The sequence below is a fragment of the Anabrus simplex genome, chromosome 2 (assembly GCF_040414725.1).
Source record: "Anabrus simplex isolate iqAnaSimp1 chromosome 2, ASM4041472v1, whole genome shotgun sequence".
NCBI lineage: Eukaryota > Metazoa > Arthropoda > Insecta > Orthoptera > Tettigoniidae > Anabrus > Anabrus simplex.
In genome coordinates, this window is record NC_090266.1 from 1,045,427,514 (window position 1) to 1,045,454,989 (window position 27,476).

At 37.6% G+C, this 27,476-nt stretch overlaps 1 protein-coding gene across 1 annotated transcript in view; it reads left to right on the forward strand.

Annotated features, from left to right (window-relative positions):
- The window catches only part of LOC136863769 (microtubule-associated protein futsch), a 395,621-nt gene that overhangs the window by 249,537 nt on the left and 118,608 nt on the right, over positions 1-27,476 (forward strand). The window contains exons 12-15 of the mRNA XM_067140122.2: positions 3,915-5,216; positions 16,324-16,452; positions 17,200-17,373; positions 21,317-21,486. Of these exons, the coding sequence (XP_066996223.2) occupies positions 3,915-5,216; positions 16,324-16,452; positions 17,200-17,373; positions 21,317-21,486 (1,775 nt within the window). The remainder of the gene's footprint in view (positions 1-3,914; positions 5,217-16,323; positions 16,453-17,199; positions 17,374-21,316; positions 21,487-27,476) is intronic.

Genomic DNA, 27,476 nt, shown 5'->3' on the forward strand with positions numbered 1-27,476 from the left:
GAGGGATTGGTGTACCAGAATAACAGGCCCAAATGTGTCCCGTGAAAACATCAACTCAGATCATTACACCTACTCCACCAGCCTGTCTCCGCCTGACTGTGCAACCTCATGCCATACTCTCCAATGGAAATCAGCATACATGCACTCAGCCATTAACGTGATGAACCAGGAATCTGGATTCATTGGGGGCGACTTTTTTCCAATAATTCACAGTACAGTAGCAATGATTTTCTGCTCACCTCATGTGCTGCTTCAGTGGAGTGCATTTAGAATTGAGATATGAATGGGTTGCCAACTCTGTAGTCCAACGCGCAGCAGTGTTTGATGAACCATGTGCTGGGAAACATTGGCCTGGTCATTACTGTTGTACCTGTTGACAATTTCTCGAACTGTGGCTCCTTGGTTGCTCTGAACAATGTTGGACAGCCTTCGCTGGTCTTTCGTGTCAATGAGCCACTGTCGACACATGGCTGGATGATGCATAGTTGTTTGTCCATCATTGCACCATATTCGATACGTGTTCACAACAGGGGCACTAGAGAAGCCCGCAAGTCGCGCAGTTTCAAAGATGTTGGTAACAAGGCGCCGTACTGTCGCAATTTTCTCTCTGTCTAATGCGAAGAAATTGGCTGCTTTCCTAATTCTGGCACTGGAGACACTATTAAGAGCAAGTCTGTACACCTGCCTCTATACATAGCATGCTACCAGTATATAACATTTCCCGCTCTAGGCATGCTTAATATTCCCAGGTCAGGGTGGTCGTAATGCAATGACCCATCAGTGTAGAGTTACCAGCACCGGGCGAGTTGGCCGTGCGCGTAGAGGCGCGCGGCTGTGAGCTTGCATCCGGGAGATAGTAGGTTCGAATCCCACTATCGGCAGCCCCGAAGATGGTTTTCCGTGGTTTCCCATTTTCACACCAGGCAAATGCTGGGGATGTACCTTAATTAAGGCCACGGCCGCTTCCTTCCAACTCCTAGGCCTTTCCTATCCCATCGTCGCCATAAGACCTATCTGTGTCGGCGCGACGTAAAGCCCCTAGCAAAAAAAAAGAAAAAGAGTTACCATTGACAATAAAAACCACCTGTTGGTAAAAATATTGCTAATTTCCAGTATCTGCGCATGGTAACCATGAAGTGTTTATCTTAAATCCCATCAGATTATCAATAATGAATGGATAATTTAAGTTTCATCCTGGGTACACCTACTTTCTGAACTCCAGAATTATTTTGTACATGAGCCTAAGTGTTACAGTAATCACGAGAAATATTCAGAAAATAGATATTTGAAGGAAATGTCTCAAAAAAGGGTGTGAAGAATTATTCTCTTTAGTCTATTTTTAATAACAAGACCAAAAAAACCCCTACTTTATTATTAAATGTAGCTTTTATGCCAAACCTAACTACCTTTAATTTTGTCACTTTCCTCAAAATATTTTGCAAAGTAGCAGGCATAACACAAAACAAAATTTGTCACTCACTACTCATGTTATCGATTGAAACGTGCAAATCTCCTCATGAAATGAATTGAATTATCAACATAATGGGAGAAAATGGAGTTATTTATGTAGGTTTATGTTACAATGAATGGTTAAGGAAAACAGTAGAGAAAATAATTTTAGAATATCAAATGAAATGTCGTATGGCTTTTACTGCTGAGAGTGTCCGAGGACATTTTCGACTCGCCGGGTGCAGGTCTTTTGATTTGATACCTGTAGGTGACCTGCGTGCCGTTATGAGGATGAAATGATGATGAAGACAACACATACACCCCGTGCCAGTGAAATTAATCAATGTTGGTTAAAATTCCTGACCCTGCCGGGAATCGATCCCGGGACCCCTGTGACCAAAGGCCAGCATGCTAACCATTTAGTCATGGAGCCGGACTTTAGAATAACAGATTCTAATTCTTTGAACATTCAGAGTGTTTCAATAATTGCTGGTCTTTGCATCTTATAAAATTTAAAAAAATGTTGTGCTGTATCTGAATAAATTCATAGTTTAGCTAGAAAGAAAAATATAACCAGGAAGACTCTTTTTCCTTGACAAGGTTGCAAAAGAGACACACATTTTTAAAGCCAGTCCGAGCGTATTTTGACGCCCATGCAAACCCACATTTTTGCCCCTCCTCTTCCTCCTGGTCTAATTTAAGGGAGTTCATTTTAGAAAGACAAGCTGTTGCGGGTGGCCTTTGAATACCCCTCAGTCTATCTACTACCAGAACATTTTCAAAATTGAGCATTTAAAATGCACACTTTTAACTTATTTATAATTCTTTTCTTTTTAATAAGATTTAACTAAGTGATTAAACTCATTGGGCAATGAAAGAGCAAGCCAACAAATAAGATGTAGAGCAGGTTATTAAACATCTTGTTTGAAGTCATCTCTGTCACTACTTTTGGGATTTAACATGACCAGTGTAGGATATAATTATTTATTAGCTAATTACTAATATTTTAGAAGTCATTTTCTGACTTTAATGTCTGATTTAAAATGTTAGAGAAAAAATATCAGCAGAAACAAGGAAAATAATTTTTGTTAACAGGTGCTGTTTGTACCTGTATTTTATGCTCTCATCCCTAGGCGTGCGTGCCCCAGGCAGTCGCATGGCTCACTTGACCCTAGGTCCGGCTCTGCACATTTTAGAAAGGGGAATCAAAAATACCTAGGTTAACAAGCAAAACATCTCCCACATATTTTGCTATAATACCAGTAATGAACTGGGGGGGGGGGGGGGGAGTGCACTGGAAGGTAATGCTGTAGACTGGCGAGAGCTCTGGAGGGAACGAGTGGTTGTCATAGATTGAGGGGGAAGGGTTGGCAAAGGACAGGAAGGTAGAAGAGGTGGGCAGGGTGAAACCATGTTCATACATGGATCTTCTCGTGAGTTTAAAATGAACTGGTGTGCAGTCTCAGATGTTGGAGCAAGCATACATGGGCATGGTGAGGCAGCTTTTTTTTTTTTTTTTTTTTTTTTTTTTTTTTTTTTTTTTTTTTTTTTTTTTTTGCATGGACTCCATGCAATCAGATATACAGTATGGATGCAAGTTCTTGCAGGAGGGGCGTGATAGCAGAGTGGCATAGTCACTGGCTTCTTACCAAGGTGTCCACAGTTCAATTCTCATTCAAAGTATGTGGAATTTTTAAAATTATAAAGTTGCATTCCCATGGTTCAGAATCCACCTACAGCTGGAAGTCCCATGGCTATTATCATGTTATCAACAGTCACATAAAACTATAAATTTTGTGTACTAGAGTTGGTCGATGACATTGCCACTGCATCCTTTAGTGAAATAGATTTAATCACTGTGATGTGAGATTCTGGTGAATGTTACTGATCTTACACTCAAGCCCTCCACAATGGAAGTATGATGGAAGGCTGATATGACTGGAGATTGTAAGAGTTACTGAAAGTCATGGTAGGGCAGCTCAACATAGGGTCTTGGTCATAGGGGAAGAAGAAAGGTTATAATATAGAATCAACAGAGGAAGTGGTGATTGCTAATGTGCTGTCTGGGGTGGTTCTGTATGACAAGTAGTACACAGACGGTGGGAGGGTAATTATTTGAAGTGGTTTTAGTATGGATAGGTGTAGAATTTAATGGCATACAAGTTCAGTTGGGCAGTGTCACATAGTGAAGACTGTGTTGAGAGTCTGCTGGTAGGAAGAGAGAACTTTAGGGATGAACAGATTCGAGTTTTCCACTTGGCTAAGTTGCCTGAATTTTACCTTTTTAAAAAAATGATAATTTAAACTTAGTTACTCCTTTCTTATATTTTATAAAAATAATTTCTTGAGTAAACTTGTGTTACTCTTTTCTATAATTTTTTATAGTATCTATGTATAAAATTGTTGGAAAAGTTTTAAAATATTTCCTAGTGAACATATTGATAAATTTTTGAATTTGTTTTCAGGTGAATCTGTTAGCCGTCCAGGTGAGGAACCTGTTACAAGGATCACAAGAACTCAGTACACTTATAAAACACCTGAAGATAAGAAAATAACTTATCCACAACCTGGTGAAGAGGACGATGAAGAAGAGCCCATATCTCCCATTTCAAGTAGGAAATCTTCCATAAGAAAAAGCCCTTCACCAGAGAGAGCATCTCTTGATGAAAATATAAGATCATCAGTTGTGACTTCTGCTTCCACCACTGCCAGAAAGTCAAGAGTTTATGATGATGATACCAGTAGCACAAATAAACTGTTCAATGCTACTAATAAGACCTTCAAAGATGATGAAGTTAGTAGTGTACGTAGAAGATCTAAATTATTTGAAGATGCTGCTGATTCAAGGAAGTCATCAACCACAAAAGACAGTTCTGTAACTGAAAAGGTTAATGAAGATACTCGCAGATTTACAAGTTCTACCACTACTGCTTTATCAAGTAGAAGACCTCAAGTTCCAGATAACCAAAATAAAGAACCAAGGTCAAATAGAACAAGAGCATCTCCTGAGAAGACAATCCCAAGGTCAGAAAGGGAACCTCAGCAGCCTGGCTCAGGTGAAAAATATGTAAGTACGACTGTGACGTCCTTGTCACAAAGAACACCAGTCAGCAAAACAACAGCTTATTCTCCAGAAAAAACACCATCATCAGTTCGTAGGCAGATATTCAATGATGAAGATGATGATTATGAGGTCAGTCGAAATGCATCAAGTTATGAACAGTACACTACTTCATCGTCTTCAGAAGTAACGTCATCTCGGAAAACGACAGGTTATGAAAGCACAAGCACGTTTACAGACCGACAGCAAAGACTGACTGATAGAACCACTGATCAAGACTCTTCTGTGCAGAGGACTCGAAGTAGTATAGTCGACGATGATGATGATCAAAGTGATGGCTATCATAGATCCAGCCGTTACACTTCTAAAACAGTTACGGAGCGCAGCTCGCTGAGATCAAGTCCTGACAGAGTAAGTCTTGATTATAATGACGAAGATGAGACTGAAGTTCATAGTCAAAAATCTGGTACCAAATATTCAACCACTGTCACCCAACATCGTAGTGCTGGGGGTTCAAATATTACTACGACCGAAACATCGAGTACGAATGTCTCGAGGTCATCAACGCCAAGCATGCCAGGTCGGAGACGATCATCGACCTTGCATGATGACCGTGAAGAGTCACCACCACCAAGCAGTGGATTCTCTCGCCTAGCACGAGGTGGATCTGTGAGGGCACTGTCACAGAAGTTCCAGCAAGCTGCTGGTAAGTAACAATCCTTTAGATGGAGGAGTGGGTTAAGTAAATTAAGTATACCAATATTTAAACTGAATAGATGTGAATTTACTTGCATTCCTTGGTATTACGAAAATACATGGTGTTCAGAACCTTCTACATCATTTTCTCTTATTGTGTTGCATATTTTAAATTGATAAGAAACTTATACTTTCAAACAGAATCCTGTTTCTGATTTTATTTATTCAGTGTGGGTCATGGTAAAAAAAGTAAGGAATATGGTACAGTTGCTAAATGAAGTATTGAAACATTATTTTCTAAATTTCCTTGAAGAAAGTAGCCAGTTTATAAACATTAATTTTTTCACATACAGTACCTCATTATTGAATTCTCCTTTATAATTAGCAGCCATACGTAATGTTCTAGAAAAACAATACTTGGATTTCAGTAAAGTAACTTGAAAGGTGTAGGTAAGGGCACCGTGCTTCCCTTCAATTAACTTCCTATGAAAATCATCATTAGTCACGAGTCATTTGATTTCTTTCCTTGAAAATCCCAATTTTTCTTAAATATAATATGTCTTAACATGATGAAGTTCTAATAGAATATTTAAAAAATGTCAGTCAGTCTGTCTGTCTACCAATTAGAGACTTCCGAATGTGTTGCTTGTTGCTGATCCTCTTTAGATTTGTATAAATATAGAAACAGAGAGATCAAGAGGTCAAGAGATTAGCAACAGAATACAGAAAGCTTCCACATTCTATCACGCTGTACATCAAATACTTTGGAATGAAACATTTCCGTTACTTTCCAAGATCAGCTTGTACAAAATATATCTGGTACCTATATTGATGTATGGTCTGGAAGCAGCAACACTTACTGGATCAACAAAGAGCCGTCTTCAGGCAACATAAATGAAGTTTCTCCATTCTTGTTTACAAAAAGCAAAAATGGATAAAATTAGTAATGTGGATATCTGACAACAGCTTGGATTGGAAAGAAGCTTGCTGGAGAGCCTCATAGAGAAGAGATTGTGATGGTATGGTCCCCATAGGATTCCTCGAGTGTACTTTGACCGCAGTGTTCCTGGAAAGAGACCAAGAGGAAGCGTGATGTTTGGGAGAAGCAGATTTTCAAGGGCCGGGGTGAGTGGCTCAGACGGTTGAGGCGCTGGCCTTCTGATCCCAACTTGGCAGGTTCGATCCTGGCTCAGTCCGGTGGTATTTGAAGGTGCTCAAATACAACAGCCTCGTGTCCGTAGATTTACCGGCACGTCAAAGAACTGCTGTGGGACTAAATTCCGGCACCTCGGCGTCTCTGAAAACCGTATAAGTTGTTAGTGGGACATAAAGTCAATAACATTATTATTATTATTATTATTATTATTATTATTATTATTATTATTATTAGATTTTCAAGGACCTTGAAATAAGAGATGTAAACTGGTGTCGCATATATGAACAACATCTGTGGATGAACAAGACAAACTGGAGGAGGCTCGTACACAACCGCACCTGGCTTGCTGGAGCGAAGAGATAAAGATGATGATGATGATGATGATGACAGAAACTGTCTGATAACCTGTGCCATTGTGGTGATAATATGTAGAATTGTAATTATTTAATGGTAGGACTGCAAAGGTCATGAAATATTACATATTACACCAGAATTTTCCCTGAGTGATTGAGTTAAAGCATGGGAGATAACCATATTATGAATACCCACTGAAAGTCACTGTGTTCAATCACTGAGTCATTCAACTCTGAATTCTCAGTGTTATATGGAATATGTTTTAGGTTTTATTGGTGTGAAAGTGAATCTCTCCATAGAACTCTGTACATTGTACAGAAGACCAAATAGCATTAACAGTCTGTTAATGATCAAGAGCAATGCCATTGTGTTTCTCTTTGCATGCTTGCATAGGAAGTGATCCTATGCTTACCTGTTTGGCAGACTGAAAGACCATCATTCTTTCTTTCAGAAAAATTGGTTCCTGTCTGTTTGAAGCTTATATATGGCATATGCCTTTTTTCTTTAGTAAGTTGTCATTCCATACCTTTAGGGGTTATGGTATGCCACCCAGAGTATAACACTCTTTCAGGTCAAGGAGATTTGTAAAAGTGATTTTTGAGGTGCACAGATGGTGAGGGGGTAGTGGCTGTGGCCTAAAAAATAGATCTCTCCTGGCATTTGCCTTAGTGCAGGAGAAGAGGAACCATGGAAAACGATTCTCAGGAGAGCCGATGGTGGAGAGCAGCCATTCCGTCTCCTGAATGCAGAGCTGCAAGGCTAGCCGAAAGTAGCCGCTGTAGTAGGCCTACTCTGTTTTTTTCCTTTAATGTTTACATAGCTTTCAAATTGATTGAAGGCTTTCTATCAGTCAGTGTCAGGATGTACTCGATGCTAGGAGACATTCTACTGTCATTTAAACACAGTGACTCAGTTTAGCAGAAAATGATACCTAATTAATTTCATGCAGTTTATGTTTAATGGTTGATTAATAATAAATATTAAATAAATTATCCTGCTCTGTCATCCCTTGCTGCTAATTTAGGCAAAGTGAGCACATGAGAATGCACGACTCATGGTGAAATTTTATAAGATCTTCATTATAAGAGTGATGGAAATAGTATTTGTAAGAAGGTTTTTCTCTTTTAAACAGCCATAACTATGATACGTTCTGTTATTTGTACTCTTAAACTATTTTAGATAAGAGCTCTAACTGCACTAGGAGCACTCTTTTTGAAGACTTTCTTGGATTCATGGTGAAGATATGGCATAAAACTTCAAACCAGCTGTGCGTGCATGTGTGTGACACATTCGGTGTGGAATAGGTACTTGTTTATTGGAGTTCAAATAGATTCGGTCATGTCTGAGAGCATTTCTTCCGCGAGAAAAAATCACAGTGACATAAACATGCAACGACGGGGTAGGACATGGAAGAAGGAAGTGACCAAGCCATAATTAAGGTACAGCCTGGTGGAGATGGGAAACCACTGAAAAGCAAACTCATCGGGTTCATACCCACTATCTTCCAAATGCAAGTTCATGGCTACATGACCCAAACAGCATTGCCACCTCACTCAATGGGATTATCAGATAATTCTTCCTTTGATTATACTCCAGATCTAGTTTTTTAGATGGGCAGTAATACAAATAGAATATCTATTGGAAGTCTGCTTTCACTGTGACTTCCCAGTTTATTTATTAAACATTTGGAAAAAGGGCTCAATTGATGGAATCTGGACAATAATTTCAGGAAGGTGCTATATTTGGCTGATACTTTTGTTCTGTCCTAGCTGATGATAAATTTCTCTTGTTTCTGGACCACCTAAATTGACAGCATCCGTAAGTCTGTTTTACCTTTGAACTGAAATTGAATAATATTTCATCATTTATAGTTGCTTTTGTGAAGATGGCTTCCAGCAGCTCAGGTTCTCTCATAAAATCCATTTGTAATAACCACATCTTCTTCTTTTACTACTTTTCGCACACTGGTGAGGTCACAGGTGTGAACCGTGTCACACATGTGGATCTGGCCCTGTTTTATGGCCAGATGCCCTTCCTGACACCAACCCTATGTGGAGGGATATATTTACTATTACGTGTTTCCAGTGGTGGTTGGTAGTGTGGTGTGTTGTGTATGTATGAAGAGGAATGCACTGGGACAAACACAGTCCCAGAGCTGTAGGAGAAAACCATACACAGTTTAAATCTTCGGCTCCACTGGGAATCGAACCCGGGCCCCTCTGAACTGAAGGTCAGTAAGCTGACCATTTAGCCAAGGAGCCAGACATTTACAATAACCATTATGGTATTTAAATTATATTATACATCTCTTTGTCTCAAACAACGAAGGAATGTTAACAAATCTCACTTTAAGCACCAAGAGCGTTTTTCTAATAGAGACTGTGAATTTGAACTGTTTTTGGCATATATTAAACTTTGGTCATGTAAATTCAAATAAAAGTTTGTATTCACTGGATATAAAATGATTTGAGCTCATCATAATCTTTCATGGTCATCATATGTTTTATAATATTCACATACAATACAGTACATATACTGTACATGCACTGGATTGAATTCAACTTAACAGCCTACTATATCTCAAGGACACCATACAATCTTATTCTCCACAAGTGTAAAACTGGCCAGCTCACTTACCCTTACACAAAGTGGAGTTAGACCTTATTTTGGATATTAAATTATGCTTCTCACTTTTCTTTCAATTTCTGTGTTGAGAACTGGTATAACTGAGTGCGTGATGCCATATTACATCTGCTATAGTAGGTACAGAAAACAGATGTCAGTTCCTAACCTTGAACCTTATGGAAGTTGTCAAACTGCATGACAAATTGTCTCTGCCACTGTTTTTACAAGTTGAGCAGAAAGGGATCTCAGATTCTATGATGAAATGCAGCAAAATTTGAACTAAGTAGACTATCAGTATTACAAAGGATATTTTCATTCTGGTTATCATCCCCTCATGACATCTGACACACTGTTCTCTGTCTAGTACCTCAACAGTCATATAGGGATAACCAGTATCTTTGAAACAATGTGACTTTGAAAGTCAAAATTTCAGATGTAGATGTATTTTCTTGCCCTGAGAGGGCAGTTTCATAATTTTGAAACAACTTCTATGTAATAGTGAGTATTTGCAATATATTTACTGCTTTGCGGTACCATGAAAGTTTTCGTACGTTGCCTAAACAGATAAGAGAAAGCATTGAAACTTTGGACTGAGAGAGGGAGAAATAGAAAGAAAGAAAAAAAAGCTTGTGGTGCTTGTTGTTTGAAGGGGCCTAACGTCTAGGTCATCAGCCCCAAGAAAGAGAAAAAAAGAAAGCAAGGCAATGAAGTAAAGTGAATTTTACAATGCAAATTGCTATGACTAGTCTGAGATATCTGGAATGGACAATGAAAATGCAAGCCCGTTTGATCAAGATCATACATTACTTGCTTGTTAATCTTCCTTCAAAGAATATCATGTTGGAGTTTGATGCATTTTACTCTGTCATAGTTTCCTCCATGCTTTTGCATTTATGATCTTCGTTTGCATGTCTCTGAAACATGATTCTGTTTATGATCATTTTTGTTATGGAAATAAAATAGCATCTCTTTATCATATGCCCAAATTATGTATACTTAGCACAAAATACTAATTTCAATTTATGAAAGTATTCAGGTAAATTGTAAATATATTTTAAGATAAAAATTTCAGTAAGTTAAAGATATGTATATTGTTAGAATATTGACTCCAATTTCTAATGGCATGTGCATTTTGACATTTTTTTGATTCATTAACTTTCTGATGTTTATTTTTTAATGTATGTTCTTTTATTAATTGTAATAAGCCATCCCATAACTTTTGCAGATTACTTTTGAATCCATATTTAACATGATATATGGGTATGAATGGTATAATGTTTGACCCTTAATATCCGGTGAATGTTTATATTTGAATTTCATATACAGTAGAAATCCAATTATCTGGATCAGTTGGGACCACACCTAATCCTGATAATCAAATATCCAGGTAACTGGATAATTTACAAAAAAGATTATTTCTTAGGAAAAAACTGAAAGGTGCTTGTAATGTATTAATTTGATGTTGTTTACATTTAGCACTGTACTTATATAATGTACTGTATTAAATTACTGCATCACTGCTTCAACATATCGGTCAAAATTGTTTGTTTTGCTGTCTGAATCCGTTTCTCTTTAGCCAAGTCTTGCATCCACTTGACGGTGAGCATCTGTACATGGTCACACTCGGGCTGCCACTACATCCATCATATCACTGTGTCAAGGCATGTAAAGACTCACTAGCTGACAGTCCCGCATCTGGTTCAGTAGCAATGTCATCATCTACTTCCTGGTAATCAGTTTCTTCTATCGCACTTTGAATGAGTTCATCACCGCCAAGAATTTGGAACCCAGGGTCTGAAACATTGCACACCGGCCGCTCACCTACATCTTCTGCACTGCACTCCAAATATCCTGGGATTTTCATGATGAAGTTTCATTATGTCCTCAGTTGACACTACTACTTTTATTTATGGTTCATGCTCCTGCTTTCTGCAGTCCTTTCTTTCTTCATCCTCATTCTTTTCTTTTTTTCATCATCTTTCCCTTTCTGTACCTCCTCCTTGGTGAAATGCCTGTCAATTTGTTCCAACTTCATCGTAGTGTGGTTGAATTCACCAAACTCAATGATTCTGCTACCATGTAAGAGCAGTCTTTTAAATCAATTTTTTGTGATGAGCCATTATCTCTTCTTCATCTTCTATTAAAAGTTTCCTAAACAGTTGTCTTGTGTAATGGCACTTCATAGTTTCTGTAACCAACGGTTCCATTGGTTGCACTGAACTCGTTACGTTTGGCGGGAAGAAAAGTATTTGAAAATCGACCATTTTCTTGTTCAAGAAGATTACCTGTGGAGTGGGTGGGTGCATTATCAATGATTAAGAGTACCTTACTAATTTATTTTCCAAGGGTCTTTTGATGTTTTTTGACTTTTGGTATAAAAACTTCATCATCGTACCATTCAGTAAGCAGAGCACCACTGGTATGAAAACTTCATCATACCATTCAGTAAATGGAGCACCAGTCATCCAACCTTTGATTGATTCTTGTAAATGAGAGGACCTTTTTTTTTTTTTTTTTTTTGAAGCCCTGGGATTTTCAGTTTACCTATAAACAGAAGGGGCATTTTGAGGTTTTCCATAGAGTTAGCACAATTTACCAGGGTTACATGGTCTTTACTTACCTTATGACCAGGGGCACTAGATTCCTGTACAGAAGCTACAGTTGTTCCAGGCAAAGCCTTCCAAATAAGGCTTGTCTCATCTGCAATGTATAAAAATTCGGGGTCAGAGGATTTTGTTTCATTTCTGAATTTCTCAGTAAAGTTTTCTGCTGCTTTAAGGTCTGCTGATAGCTTCTTGCCACTTAAGTCTAATGATATAGATGTTGATTCCCATAGGGAATCTGAAATATTTGTCCCGAATGAGTAAATTTGTAATACCAATATAAATGGTCCATTATTGGACATTATAAATTTTCCAGTTAACTCATTCCTGGTTGCCAGCGTTTCGCCCCTGTGCGCTAGGTTGGGCTCATCAGTTGGTATCTAGCACACCTACCAAGACGCATGGCTAGTGCATCCCGTGGAGGCCACTGCGTAGGCTAATTGGAGCCACCGGCAGTGCCAATGCACTATGAGAGAATCTGTCTCATTACCGAAAATGATGCCTGCTTGGCCATCAGATGATATAGATGTTGATTCCCATAGGGAATCTGAAATATTTGTCCTGAATGAATAAATTTATAATGCCAATATAAATGGTCCGTTATTGGACATTATAAATTTTCCAGCTAACTCATACCTGGTTATGAGACAAAGTCTCTCATAGTGCATTGGCACTGCTGGTGGCTCCAATTAGCCTACGCAGTGGCCTCCACGGTATGCACTAGCCATGCATCTTGGAAGGTGTGCTAGGTACCAACTGATGAGCCAAACCTAGCACACAGGGGCGAAATGCTGGCAACCATTTATATTGGTACTTAAATCTAACTCACAGATACCGTGCCTTGCCTTAAAATTCTGAAGTCACCCATTACTCTCCTTAAAAGAAGACAAGCCTTCTATTTTCTCAGCAGACATTTAGTCTTTTCCCAGTGCTCACTGTTGCAAAAACCACTTGAATACAGCATTTTCTAGTTCTTCGTTTTGTGCCATTTTCAGAACTTTTCTCGAGAAACTCCCATGTTCACTTTCAAGGACAAAGTTTAAAATTGAAGAACTGTTTTTCTTATGTCTGAAATTGTTGATGTTCTCACGCTTATACATCTCAGCTGCATACCAGTCACTCTTCTGTCTAATTGTACATGACTTTTATTTTGTCTGCCATTCGACACAGTAAAATATAGCGCTGCATACACACAAAACATTACAAAACAAAACAGAACATGGAAGACGGAACATAGCAACAAATTTGGTTTGACACAACTGACAGTGACAGAAAATGCAAGACTGGTGAATCATAGTCTGTGTATGTGCTGTGGCTGCACTTGTTTTGCAGTAGGACTGCCAAATATGGCATTCAAATACTGAAAATTCATTGTTTGTGGTAAGACTGTGCCTTTTAAAAAGCCAAATTTTTGGATTTCTTTTTTACTCAAAATAATTCAGATAACTGGCAAACTGTATAACTGGAGCTCGGATAATTGGAGTTCTACTGTATTTATCATTTGTTGGAATATTAAATATTTAACAATATATCTGGCATTTTTTTTACATGCTGACCTCAGTGGCACCTTTTATTTGAAAGATAGCAGGCTAATACTGGCTGAGGTTGGTGGTATTTGAGGGTGTTTTATGTAATCCAATAACTTCTGGTATGTCAGAGAACTCCTGTGGAACACAGTTCTGACAATCCAATGTCTCTTAAAATCTTCAGCCATTGAAGAGGCATTAAACAGATAATAATAATAATAATGTTAATAATAATGATGATGATGTAACAATAGTTAAATATTATTGAGTCAAGCACCACTGATCCACATTTAGGACTGTAGCCCAGGTGGCAGATAGGCCAGACCTCCTCGAGCGGCTAAGGTGACTAGTCGCCTCTCTTCCAACATAAGGGACTTCAATACATGCTCATTGCGTTTTATTCTCCATCTAAGACTTTGTTGAACTCCCAGTAGTAACTCGAGGACACCTATTTTAGCTTTAACTTATTATTAAAGGAAATTTGGATACTTGGATACACACATATGCAGTTTCAGGCGTGATTAATTCTGTGATGTGAACTATTCCACTAGTCAACTTACTATTAAGTGATTTTTCGTACTTGACTCTCATTTTCTCTGCAATAGAATGAGATTTAACTTGTAATTATTTTAATTTTACGTGATCATTCAATGAAAAATAATAATGATTTTTAGAAGTATTGTAAAACTCTTTTTTTAGTTATTGACTGATAGCAATGTAAAATCTAATATCATTATTTACTTTATTATCAGCTTATGTAATTTGATATATTTTAACCTCCGTCAATATGAATGTAGTGTTATTATCTTAATTATGTGAAATTGTTAGAAGCTTATACACTAATTATACGGTCATTGATTGTCGCTAATGAGAACATTAGTTCTTAGAGAACTATTATACTTTAAGTCACTAGGTTCGGGGCCCTGACCAAACTTTAGGTTAAGTTTATTATGGCTGAAGATGCTTAACGACAGCTGAGCGAAACTTGTCCCAACTTATAACACCAGTCGTAATGATTGTATCCTAAATATAAGGATTGATAAATATTGGAAAGGTGGTTTATCTTATTGTTTTTTATTTACGACTATTATAATCTACATCCAATACGGTTTACAATGAGATTTATAACATGTAACATACTGCTTAGTCGGGCAACTCGTCTCCTTCCACGTTTTCCCAGCGCAAAGTTAGCAATTTTTTTGAAATACTACTCTTTTGTTAGAAATTACCCTGAACAATACGTGCTGCTTTCCTTTGGATTTTGCCCAGTTCTCATATCTAGTAATCCTTGTGTGGGGAACCATACTCTAATCAGAGTTTTATCAAAGTCTTATATGCACTCTCCTTTACATCCTTACTACAACCTCTAAATACCATCATAACCATAAGAAGAGATCTGTAACCTTTGTTTACAACCTCATTAATGTGATTACCCCAATGAAGATCTTTCCTTATATTAATGCCTAAGTAATGATCCCCGTGAAGTACTTTCACCTATCAACACATTAGTTAAAACTGAGAGAACTTTTCCTCTTGGTGAATTTTCATCCTGTTTATCATCTCACAACACTGTCAAGGTCATTTTGCAGTTGTTCACAATTATATATCTATCTTATTTAACACACTATACTGTATAACATCATCTACAAAAAGCCTTATCTGTGATTCTGGTTCTTTACTCCTCGTATAATTTATACACATAAGAAAACATGTCCAATAATACTGCCTTGTGGAACCCCCATCTTAATTGTTACAGAATCAGTTAGTGCTTCACCTACTCTAATTTTCTGAGTTCTGTTTTCTAGAAATTTAGCCACCCATTCAACCACTCTTTTGTGTAGTACAGTAGCCCTCATTTTTGTCAGCAGTCTCCCATGATCTATCTTGACGAAAGACTTGGATAGGTCATTAGCCCATTTGACCTCCTGAATCTAAAATATCTGCTATAATTTGCTGGAACCCTTCAAGGTGAGCTTCGCTGGAATAACCTTTCCTAAACCCGAACTGCCTTCTATTAAACCAGTTGGTAATTTTGCAAACATGTGTAATATAATCAGAAAGAATGCTTTCCCAGAGCTTAGTTGCAGTGCATCAAGCTGAGTGGCCTGTAATCATCCATTTTAGGTTTACCACCCTTTCCTTTGTAAACTGGGGTTACTATGGCAACTATCCATTCATTAGGAATAGCTCCTTCGTGTAAACAATAATCAAATAAATATTTCAGATATGCCACTATAAAAGGATATAGGAAATAAGGTGTAAAATCATATTATTAATACCTTACTAAAGACTGGTAATTTTTTTTTACTAAAATGGTCACTAAAGAAAAAAACTTTTTTTGAATCTAAAGTAGAGAAAAACATTTTGAAAGCAACTCCTTAGGCTATAGTTTTTACCTGTGGAGTTCAGCAGCATGTGATAGTTCATTTGTCAAATTGTATAAAAAAGGACTTTTAATTATGAAGCTCAAATAAATGAGTGTTCATTTGGCATATTTTCAGTCTAGATATCCTGCAAATGTGTTTATTTGTTGGAAAACTAAATATGATGATGGAATGGTCCTTTTATAATACTTTGTCGTAGAATATAGTAGTTGAATAGACAAAATTATTAGAAGAATGAAGTATTTTATATATGGTAAATATTTTGTATTCCAAAACAAGGCCACTGAGACCAGTATATTATATGTCATTAGTTGTCTCTCCCCTGATGAATCTCTCTCAGGTACCATTTAAACCCTGTATGTTATTATGAGCCTTATACTCACTTGCTCCTCTGATAAAGCTGTCTAACATGAATGTGCCTGAACAATAGAATTCCCTTAACAATTTAACATTTGAAACCCTGACACAGCTGAGGCCAACAGCAGTGACAGTACTCGGTTGCAACGGTCCTACCCTAAGGCAGGTCTCATCTACCGTACCGCAAGTTTCCGGCTTAACAACGGCCAAAGTCCCATCACAACACCCACTGAGGAGACAGGTAACTAACATTAAAAATAGAGGAAAGTAGTGACTAACTTCATTAAGAATGATTTTTTATAATAGAGAGCTTCAAATTATAAGAATATGAAGTAACTTGAGATTAATGTGATGTTTAAAATACACAAGCTCTTGCATCATGTATTCAGTCTGTGGGGATTTACAGATACGGTTGGCTACTCTGTTAAGCAGATGATGATGTACATTCAGATAACTCAAGTCACGTATACATACTATCCAAAATTTGTATGCAGTGTTTCTCAAAGAACTGTATAAACATATAAAATGTAATGTTTATTCACTTTCTCTATGGTTTTAAAAATTGAGATGGAAGTTAAGTGAGTGAATGTATTACAAATCTTTTCCCACAGGTCTTTCCTTTGACAAATATCAGTGAGTTAATTTAAGAGATATTTAAATAAATTTTATTTTTAAGCCTTGTAGTTTAAATCAGCCTTATTTCTGGACATATTATGTACCGGTAGTGAATTTATAATATTTTTAGAGCATGAATTTTGCATTGCATTATTATACTGTATAAAATTCCATTGTAGCACCTATATCATTCATTAATTGCTTAGATTCAGTGAATATGACAACAGTAGTTTTAAATTAATATCATTTTCATTTATTTAATTTCTGGAAATGCAAAACTAATTATGACTGTGTCATAAGAATGAAGTACTAAAAAGTATTAAAACTTAGTCACAATTTTCTTGATGGAATTATTTTTGATCTGTTTCAACAGCACCATCTCCTGGCATAAAGCAGTCCATGTCTATGGAAGTGAGAATGGGATCAACATCAACCAGTGCTCAGAGCACACCCAAGGCTGAGACTGAACATAAGTCGTTTCTCACAAACCAAACAAAAGTGACTGGAGTACAAGATGTACTGACTCGAATGAGAAATGCAGACCATGGTAAGTATTAATTGTATTTCAAGACCTTCTATTGGAACAAATTTTTGAAAGCCCCTTTTAAAAAATATCTCATTACATTGACAAACTAGATACCATAATAATAATAATAATAATAATAATAATAATAATAATAATAATAATAATAATAATAATCGTCGTCGTCATCGCCGCCGCCGCCACTCCTCAGCTGTGTTCAGACCCAGGTTCCCTCTTATTATGCTGTTCTTGATCAAGTCCAAACACCTTAGTCTGCATCTATCTTTTGTTTCTTTTGCTTCAGTTTTAGCCTCCATTACCAGCTTCGGAAACCTTTCTTCTTCCATCCTCCTAACGTGCCTGAACCATCTCAGGTATTATCTCCATTCTGTCTGAAAGCTTTATTACTCCAATTTCCTTCCTGACATCCTAATTTCTTACCCTGTCCTTTCTTGTCTTTCCTCTCACTGGTCTAGGTTTTACCCTTCTGTCTTTTCACCAAGGTATCTGATATTTATGCCAGTTTGAGGCAATAATATAACTACCTATGCATTTCTAAGAAATTTGCTAAAATTTATAGTCTATACTATTGAAAATACTGTAAAAATTGGTGGACAAGGCCTTGAAATTATGGAAAGCATCAAGTAATTGGAAAGCAAACTTACGCAGGCTGCAGGACTGGACATGGATACAACTGTAAAATGAATTTTTCTAAAGTGTGAGAAACTTGATCTGGAAGAAATAAGTACCAGAGAAGAGTACAGAGGTGATGTACCCATTTGTGTTGCAGGCTGAGTGCAGCCTAAAGGCCACTTGACTGTGCAGAAATGGAAGTTTTGTTTGTACATTTCTCTGCTTTAGTGATGGGTCGTTCATGAATGAACTAACTCTTTTGAACAACTCATTCGAAAGAGCTTACCCCCTCCTTGAGAGCTAATCATTCAAATACGAGTTGACTCTTTTATGAACGAACGGTCTGCATCATCAAATGCGGCTCCAAAAAAGAGCTAGCTCATATCATCGACTCTCGTTCATTTCTGGTCAGTAGCGTGCTTCGGATGAAATGAAATGGCATATGGCTTTTAAGTGCTGGGAATGTCTGAGGACAAGTTCGGCTTACCAGGTGCAAGTTTTTTGACTTGACACTCGTAGGTGACGTGCGCATCATAATGAGAATGAAATGATGATGAAGGCGACACACACACCCAGCCCCCCGTGCCAGCGGAATTACCCAGTGATGGTTAAATTTCCTGACCCTGCTGGGAATCGAACCCGGGACCCCTGTGACCAAAGACCAGCATGCTAACCATTTAGCCATGGAGCCAGACGTGCTTCAGATAATCACATGACATACACATGACATAGGCTACCAAGTCTAGCCTCTTCCTGCACTCAGTCAATGCAGTGGTTATGGTCTGTCTGCCATGTATCTTATTTGTGCCGTGGTCTTGGCAGCCTGCTACCTAACGAAACAATATGTTAATGAGCAATACTTGCCAGTTCACTCCCTGTATGCACTTATAATCTATGAGGGATGTACTGTATATCCAGTAGGTTAAGGGCAAATAAACGACACCAAACAGCATAGTTTTATTCTGTCCGAAATACTGATAAATCCTCACCTATTTCTTAAAGGCGGTCATAGTTATGAATCAACATATTGCCAACACAATTCGTTTTTATGGTACAGTGGATAAAATGATATACCGTAGTTTTAAATCGAAATTAAGGAAAATCATCATCATCATTTCCCTTTATCCAGCTCTAGCCGGGTTTATAAAATAGTATTAGTTTTGGCTTTAAAATATCTCGTGCCATAGGATATATCGTAGTATACTGCAGTATATTTTCAAAAAATTATTTATTAACGTGCAGTCGCCAGCCTTTGGGCTGCATACTCAACATACAACATACATACATACATACATACATACATACATACATACATACATACATACATAGATACATACATACATACACACAGTTGTGTAAGGAGTGCAAATATATCGAACATAAGTATCGTACGGCGCACTCAGTTTTGAAAGACTACATTTTAAGAGAGAAGAGAATGAGAATTAGGTGAAGCAGTATTAGATGTCGTACATTACTATTGTATATTATATATTTCTGCATACGGTTCCTCGTATTTGTATATAAAACTATATCGTTTAATTAATTGCCAATGTTGCCAACAGTGCATGTATTGGTCGTTCATTTGTTCTGTTCCAAGTGTGCAGTGCCTCGACCAAACTGGACATTCTGTTGTCAGTTTTAATGATGCAATTGCCCGTTTCATCTCTTGAGGTACAATGTCTGATATGAGAGGATCATATTTAGTTGTAATGTTTCCCCCTTGTAGAGATTCTCGCAGTAGAGATCCTCACCGTATTCTTTCCATCTTGTTAATATACTCTTAAAGTAATGGATTTTACTACCACTGGCATCTTCCATTGACCACATTCTGGGTTTACATTTGTTTGATAATAGACTAACTTTGTGGTAATGGTCACGTGTTTCATTACGATTATTGTGTGCTTCAATTTTTTCACAAAGGCTCGTTAATATTTATTTATGTCTTGACAACAATTTCGTTGAATTTCGTGGCACAGTTCAGTGTACTTTTGACGACTGTATAACCCAGACCTTTTGAGCTGTTTTCATTGTAGAGTTACAAGTTAATTTTCATACATACTTACAACCCTGTATTTAGGTAATGTTACTCCCATTGACCCAACATTTTTTTATCCTCCAACAACTAACTTTTGCAAATCTGAGAAACATTTATCAGCAAGGTTATTTTGACATAGATATTATTTAAAGAAGAAATCTGTGAAGAGAGAAAATATTACAAACACACTGAAGTACGATAACTAGCCTTGCATTCAGAGTAGAATGAATGGTTGCAGTGTGTCCAAAATTCAGGATAGAAACACCAAACATATCTTTAGAAATCATTTTTCCTAAATTTCTCATTTAAAAGACAAGTCGTAGATCTCTTTTCTCATAAGTATACAACTCCTTGGCTAAATGGTTAGCATGCTGGCCTTTGGTCTAAGAGGTCTGCTACTGAGTGCATTCGAATTGTGACATTGTTATAGGCATGGAGATTGGGTGTGTGTGCCATCTTCAACATTAGAATTTATTAAACACAGACGCAGAATTTACCTGTAGGTCCTGATTTGAAAGACCTGCACCAGGCCTCTCTGGAAGCCATATGCCATTAATATTCTTACAAATTAGATACAGGTTATATCAGAAATGTTCTGTTGTTTCAAGTTATTAATTGATAAGTTATTGTATGTATGTTTAGTCTTCAGCCCTAAAGCTGGTTGGATCCTCAACAGCTCTGCCAGCAGCTGTCATAGATGGCCTAGGCATCACTGAAGAGGTGTACTGGGGAAAATAATGTTATAACATATGGCAGTCGTGTAGTAGTTCTTGTTGTAGATGCAAACAGGAAAACTCTTAAACAGAATATTTTTTGAATACCCTGACTGTCTTTTAGAAATATCAAATACAGGTTTATTTTTAAATCATTATTTAATTACATTACACTTTCTTACTTTCTTCCTTTTTAAAAATTGTTTTGCTTAGAAAAATTGTGTCTAGTACATTAATTGGTAATTGGTACCTTACCTCTAACCCATTCTTAATGATACTTTCCTACATTCCATCTCTCCCAGTTAAACTTGAAATGATGGATCAGTACTTAGCCTGTAAGTAATTAAACAAAATTTTTAATTGAATTTTTAATTATATGCACAGCAAAGTCTATCTAGAGAAATCTGTAGCTGAAAAATGTCCTTATTTTATGGAAAGGAATTTCCATTGCTATAAGTTGAAAGTAGACTATTGCCAGCTATACCATTCTGGAATTTTGGTAATGTAACAAAATAAATATTGCTTTTGAGGATCTTTGTAGAGAATGACTGTTGGGTATTGATTTTACTCTATCTCTGTTTTACAGATGTTGAAGAGGGAGATACCGAGGAAGACTCAGAGGCTAGAACGCTACTTAATAAGTTTTTGGGTGCTCAAGTAATCCTTCAGGGTATGGACCCACTTATGAAGGCTTCTCAGAGTGCAGCAGCACTGGTTAGTCAAGTTGAACGCCAGAGGGTCCTTTCATCACAGAAGGTTAGTTTCTTTTTTGATTCCCCTAGCATTATAATAAGTGTTCATTAATGTGGTTCCAAAACTTGAAGCAATGCATGGATACCCACTCTAAATTTACTAAAGGAAATACCTGGTTAAAAACGAGAATAATTTTTCATAAATAAATTAATAAAAAGAGACTTGTAGATCCAGAGATTTTACTACCCACTGTATATTGTAGGGATTAGAATTACAATGAAGATCCTTAGTGGGTGAGAATATGTGATGATCTATTTTTCAATGCTCAAAAAAATTTTGCATTTTACAGTTGCACACTGTATACGTCACGATACGCCAAACATGTTTACAGTATGCATTGTAGGCCAATGTCCGTGACACACAGTGATGCTGAACCCAGATCAGATTTGATATTTGTCCGATAGGAGGCATTTACACAAAATAAATCTCATATTCAAGTTCATATTGACAAAGAATTTTTAAAATAATAAATTTTTTAGGGGAAACCATCTTTTCAATACTGATCAATACAATTGAATACAAATTACACTAGATACATGTCTTGTCCTGCTTCTGAGACATCTTCAGCATTTGTGAGGAAGTTATAAGTTTCCAAAACATATTCAAGTACAATTAAAAGAGTGAGCTAAAAAGCATATGATAAGCATTGTCATTAAGAAACACTATTGCCTGTTTGGTCTTCCAGTGTTGTTGGGAGTCTGGTATGTGTGTTTCTTAAGAGTCTTTTGATAATACTACCATATTTGCTCGCATATAACTCACACTTTTTTGACAAAAAAATAAGTGTGAACATTTTCGCTGTGTGATATATGCGGGGATTTGAGCGCAAAAGGTCGTAGTCCCGGGAAAAACGTAAAATTTACATTAACAAGACAACTGGCATACTTAACCTATTCATTGTCACAGACTTCGGTTTCCGAGCTACTCTCGCGTGCATCATTCTGGTCATCATCCCATACTGGAACATCCTAACTTCCGTCCAACACATTTGCAATGTCTGTCTTCAAGAAACTCTTCAAAAACGTCTGTCGACACCATAACCCATGCTCGCATAGCCCAATCACACACGAGTTCAACTGACAGCTGGCTGGCGTCAGCTCATGCTCCCCTCCTGTCATCCATTCGGCGTACAATTTACGTATGTTGTCCTTGAAGGGCTTGTTGACTGAAATATCTAAGGGGTGTAGACAATGTTCGAGTCCACCAGGAATTACGGCGAGATCAGTTTTCATTTCCTGAGGACGTTCCTTTGTGTCTTCCATTAAGTGTCCATGGAATCTGTCCGACACTAGCATTGCTGGGCGTCAAAGCAGTGCCCTTTGGCCATGTTCCTCACACCGTATGGACCCAGTTGTAGACAAGAAGCTGTATCCATCCATCCTTTCTGTTGAACCTGTACATGAAGGTCTTTGGGAATCTTCGCTTTAGGAACTGTTTTTTTTCTTTCAAAATAATGTATGGTGGCAATTTTCTTTCGTCCGCTGTTATTGCTAGCACGACAGTGCAACACTGTTTTTCACATCCAGTAGTACATATAAACATGCTAGATTCTCCCTTCTTGTTGATGGTGGTATTGCATGGCATGTCGAAGTTTACGAGGGTTTGGTCTGTGTTGCCAATTAGAGATAAGAGGTAATTGTTTTTCTTCTGCATTGCTATCACATGGCGATGAAAATCTACGATTTTTTTGCCAAAATCGCTTGGCAATCTCTGGCAGAGAGATGTTCGTCTTCACAGACTCGATCCCCTTCGTGTCATGAATCTACGGATCCACCACTGGCTCACTTTCAAATCCGAACAACTGATTCCTCCTTTAATCGCTAGTTCACCTGCTTTGAAATGTAGCATCTGTTGTGAGATACTAAAGCCATCGTTTTGAAACTCGTAACATAATGAAGCAACTCGTCTTCCAGCTTAGGAAACTTACCAGTTTTCGGCCCTGTGAATGCCTTACGTGTTCGGTTGGTGGTTTCTAGCGCAGCTTTCTGTTTTTGCCAGTAGCGAACATTAAACTCAGTCACACTGAATTCTCGACCTACAGCTCTAGTGCTATGCTCTTCAGCATATTTTATTACTTTGAGTTTAAACCCAGCCGTGTAACTCCCATGTTTTGCCATAACTTAAAGATCGACCTACACAAGAAAACTGAGGAACAACAATGATTATAAGCTATAAATTTAATTTTTGTTCTATGTTGAAGTGCCGTCATAAGAAATAAATTTAGACCTTTTCAATACAATGAACAACAGTGAAACGTGAAGACAGAATATTGGTACTTGTTGAACAGACAACAGATGGATGATACCTAATACCATGATCACTTGACTGCCTGGACAGGGAAACACTCCCAGTTTACGTGATTAGTTCTGCCGGACTGTAGCGATAAGCATATTGAAAAAGACGGAAAAGTGAGAGGGATGGCTGTGTCACTGACTGGCTAGGGATGCGGCCTTGGGGCGGGGATTTGCGAGTTAAGTATTTTTGTTACCGTTCTGCAGGTAGAAATAAATGCTGCTCCTTCTTGTATATGTCACGTACAAAGAATCGTAACAGCAATTGGTACAGTTCCAATATTTAATTTAGGCACGTCCACGGAATAGCCAAACTTTATTTCATGTAGGTACCGTATGTCTTTATAACAACTTCAGAAATTAATGCGAGTTATGTGCGGGAAATTTTCCTGTAATTTCAAATGTTAAAAATAGGGTGCAAGGTTTACATGGTGGTGAGTTATATGCAAGCAAATACGGTATCTTGATATAAAATAACACATGGCACACTAAAACTACAGAAAATAAATGATGACAACACTTAAAAATTGTCTTTAAAACAATGTCCTTGAAGATAGGTAAAAACACACATCGCCTAAGATGGGACACTTTGTAAATAACGAGTGAGTTGGCTGTGTGGTTAGGGTCATGCAGCTGCGAGTTTGCATTAGAGAGAGAGTGGATTCGAACCCCACTGTGGGCAGCCCTGAAGATGGTTTTCTGTGGTTTCCCATTTTCACACCAGTCAAATGCTGGGGATGTACCTTAATTAAGGCCATGGCTGCTCCTTCCCACTACTAGCCTGTTCCTATCCCATCATCGCCATAAGACCTATCTGTGACGGTGCGAGGTAAAGCAGATTGTAAAACAAAACCGCACACTTGTAAATATAGTTGTATGTCTGTTTTCTTATTGCCAGGGGACTCTCATCGTTGATGAGTATGTAAAAATCATGGATTAATTAAAGTAAAGCATGTATGAACTTGAAGATTTGAATCTGTAGAGGTGATGGTTAAGAAGAGGGAGTTCCCCTGCGAGTCCCTTTGAATGGTGTGTGTTTCAGTCATTTTCAGGAGGCATTTGTCATGTTGATCAGCTTAACAACATCACTTATAAGGTCAGTAGTGTATAGACAGCATGTGTAGTACTGAGATAAACATGGCAAGAGTACCCATTTCTGCTACTGACTGCATTCAAATTGTGACATTGCTACAAGAAGGATGGCGGCAAGTGGATGTCGCTGCTCTTGTTGAAATGAGTCAGAGTGATGTCCACAGTTTGAAGAAATTTTAGGGAGACACAGATGGAACATCCACGCAAACTGATCGCGGGGAGGATCAGTATTAGTTGCTTTCAGCACATTGTGTGTCCACTGTTATTGCTATCTCTTTCTGCCAGGATCTTTGGAGAGCCACCAGAGTGAATGTGTCGAAACATACAGTGAGAAATGGGCTGCACCATGGAGGACTGATGGCAAAGGGGCCTGTGCCAAAAGCTCCTCTTAAACCACTCCATAGGGCAGCTTGTGTGAGATGGGCAACAGATTATATCTCATGCCTTCAGGAACCGTGGAAGCGTAGGCCATTTTCTGATGAGGTCATCATAAGCTTGCACCCATACAACGGGAGCATTAGAGTCTGGTGATGATCCAATGAAATATGTGGAATGAACCCTTCATCCGGGAGTGCAATCAGCAGCAAGGGAATTCTGTCAATTTTTGGTGTGGGATCATGTTTGGTTGACACGACTTCTCGTGGACAAAGTACATCTTTGCATTTCCTAAAGAGGGACTCGTATATGGACAAGAAAGAAATTCCACCTATCAATACTATTTATTGTAAAGTAGACTTACATCAGTACCGGTTTCGACTGTATACAGTTATCATCAGCTGACAGATCACAATATTATATCTATTAAGCATTGGTATGTGTTACAAAGATGCCTCCATGGCTCAGACGGCAGTGTGTCGGCCTCTCACCGCTGGATACTGTGGTTCAAATCCCGGTCACTCCATGTGAGATTTGTGCTGGACAAAGCAGAGGCGGGACAGGTTTTTCTCCGGGTACTCTGGTTTTCCCTGTCATCTTTCATTCCAGCAACACTCTCCATTCTCATTTCATAGCATCTATCAGTCATTAATAAATCACTTTGGGAGTGGCGACCCCATCGTACTAATAGCCTATATCTGCTTCATTCATTCCATCCCTGACCCGGTCGATGACTGGAAAACAGGTTGTAGGTTTACATTTACATGTGTTACAAAGGTGTCGTCATTCATTAGCGCATCCGGATGTCTAATGGGGTTGTGAGTTAGATGTTATCGTCATTATCATTTGTTATTTTGTGAGGTTAAAATTGTTTCTGAGATTAAAATATGGTAGTAAAAAACTTAACTAAACTTAAAATAAATTGTACATGCACATTAAACACATTAAAAACACAGTAAACATGTGTATAAAACATTTGTTGAATTTAAACACATTAAAAACACTGAAAACATGTATATAAAAAACACTTGGTGAATTTAAAAGTTTGTCTCTTGCATGTTCTTTCTTCAGGCTTCCTCATTGGGGTCTTGTGCGCCTATATTTATGTTGATTGATTTTGAGCTTGTAAACAGTTCTTGAGGATGTTCTATTTGACTAAGAAATGTATTCATATATGCTTGTAACGAAAACACAAGTCATTGAGTTGTCAAATATTGTGGGTAGAGATAATATGTAGCTCAGGTGTGAACGTGTTTTCAAAAAATTTGAAGCGGATGATAAAGTCTTGATTTTTAGATTTGGTTGAATATAGGTTTTTGGTGGTGACCTCTTCCTTGTCTATATCTGTGTACCGGAGCTGTAGTTATCTGTGAAAGATAAACTGGTATGAGTAAAGTGTAAGTTTATAGGAAAGCCTGAAATAACAACAGGGACATTTGTAGGAGCACATGATATTACCAATCGATACTTTTTATTCAATATTTGCAGTATTGGTATCAATACTGACTAATTCAAATTTATCACTGCAGATCTGTAATTCCTATGTTAACAATACTACTTGTATTTGTACCCTCTTAACACTCCTTTAATTTATGAGGCAAAGTTTTCCCGCATCCTATATACAGGTATTTACTGAACTTGCGCATGTTTTATCCATTAAAAAACAAAATAATTGGTGATTAGTCATGTCACAAAATAAAGCCTTAAATGTGACTTAAAACATATTGCCCTATTAAAATGATCACATATATTTTCTTTGTAACTCTCATATTTCTTCAGGAAATAACACCTTTTTGTCAAAGCTCATATTCCAGAGCAACCATTGGCGAAGTGCTGTTTGTCTGGGTTCTTGTTGCCCAGTGGATTGACTACTAATATAGTGTACAAGGAGGCTTTTGGGAACTACTCTAATGACAGAATATTTATTGTATTGAATTGGGAGGATACCCTTATTTTTCACCTTTGTAAAGTGAAAACCGTCAATACGGAATGATTCTAATATCTTGTAATAATAAATTCACAGAGTTGTTACTAAACTCATTTTGTCACCATTGGCTTAAAATTAATGACATCTTACTTGTTAACATTGTTTAGAAACAGAAGTCATTGACATCACTACATATTGGCCCATCAACATTGGGTACGTTTCGCTAGTTTGATTATCATTTTAATATATGTTAGTAGTCTGCTGTTCGTAATGTTTGCATAATGCATCCACATATAATAATGGCGTCT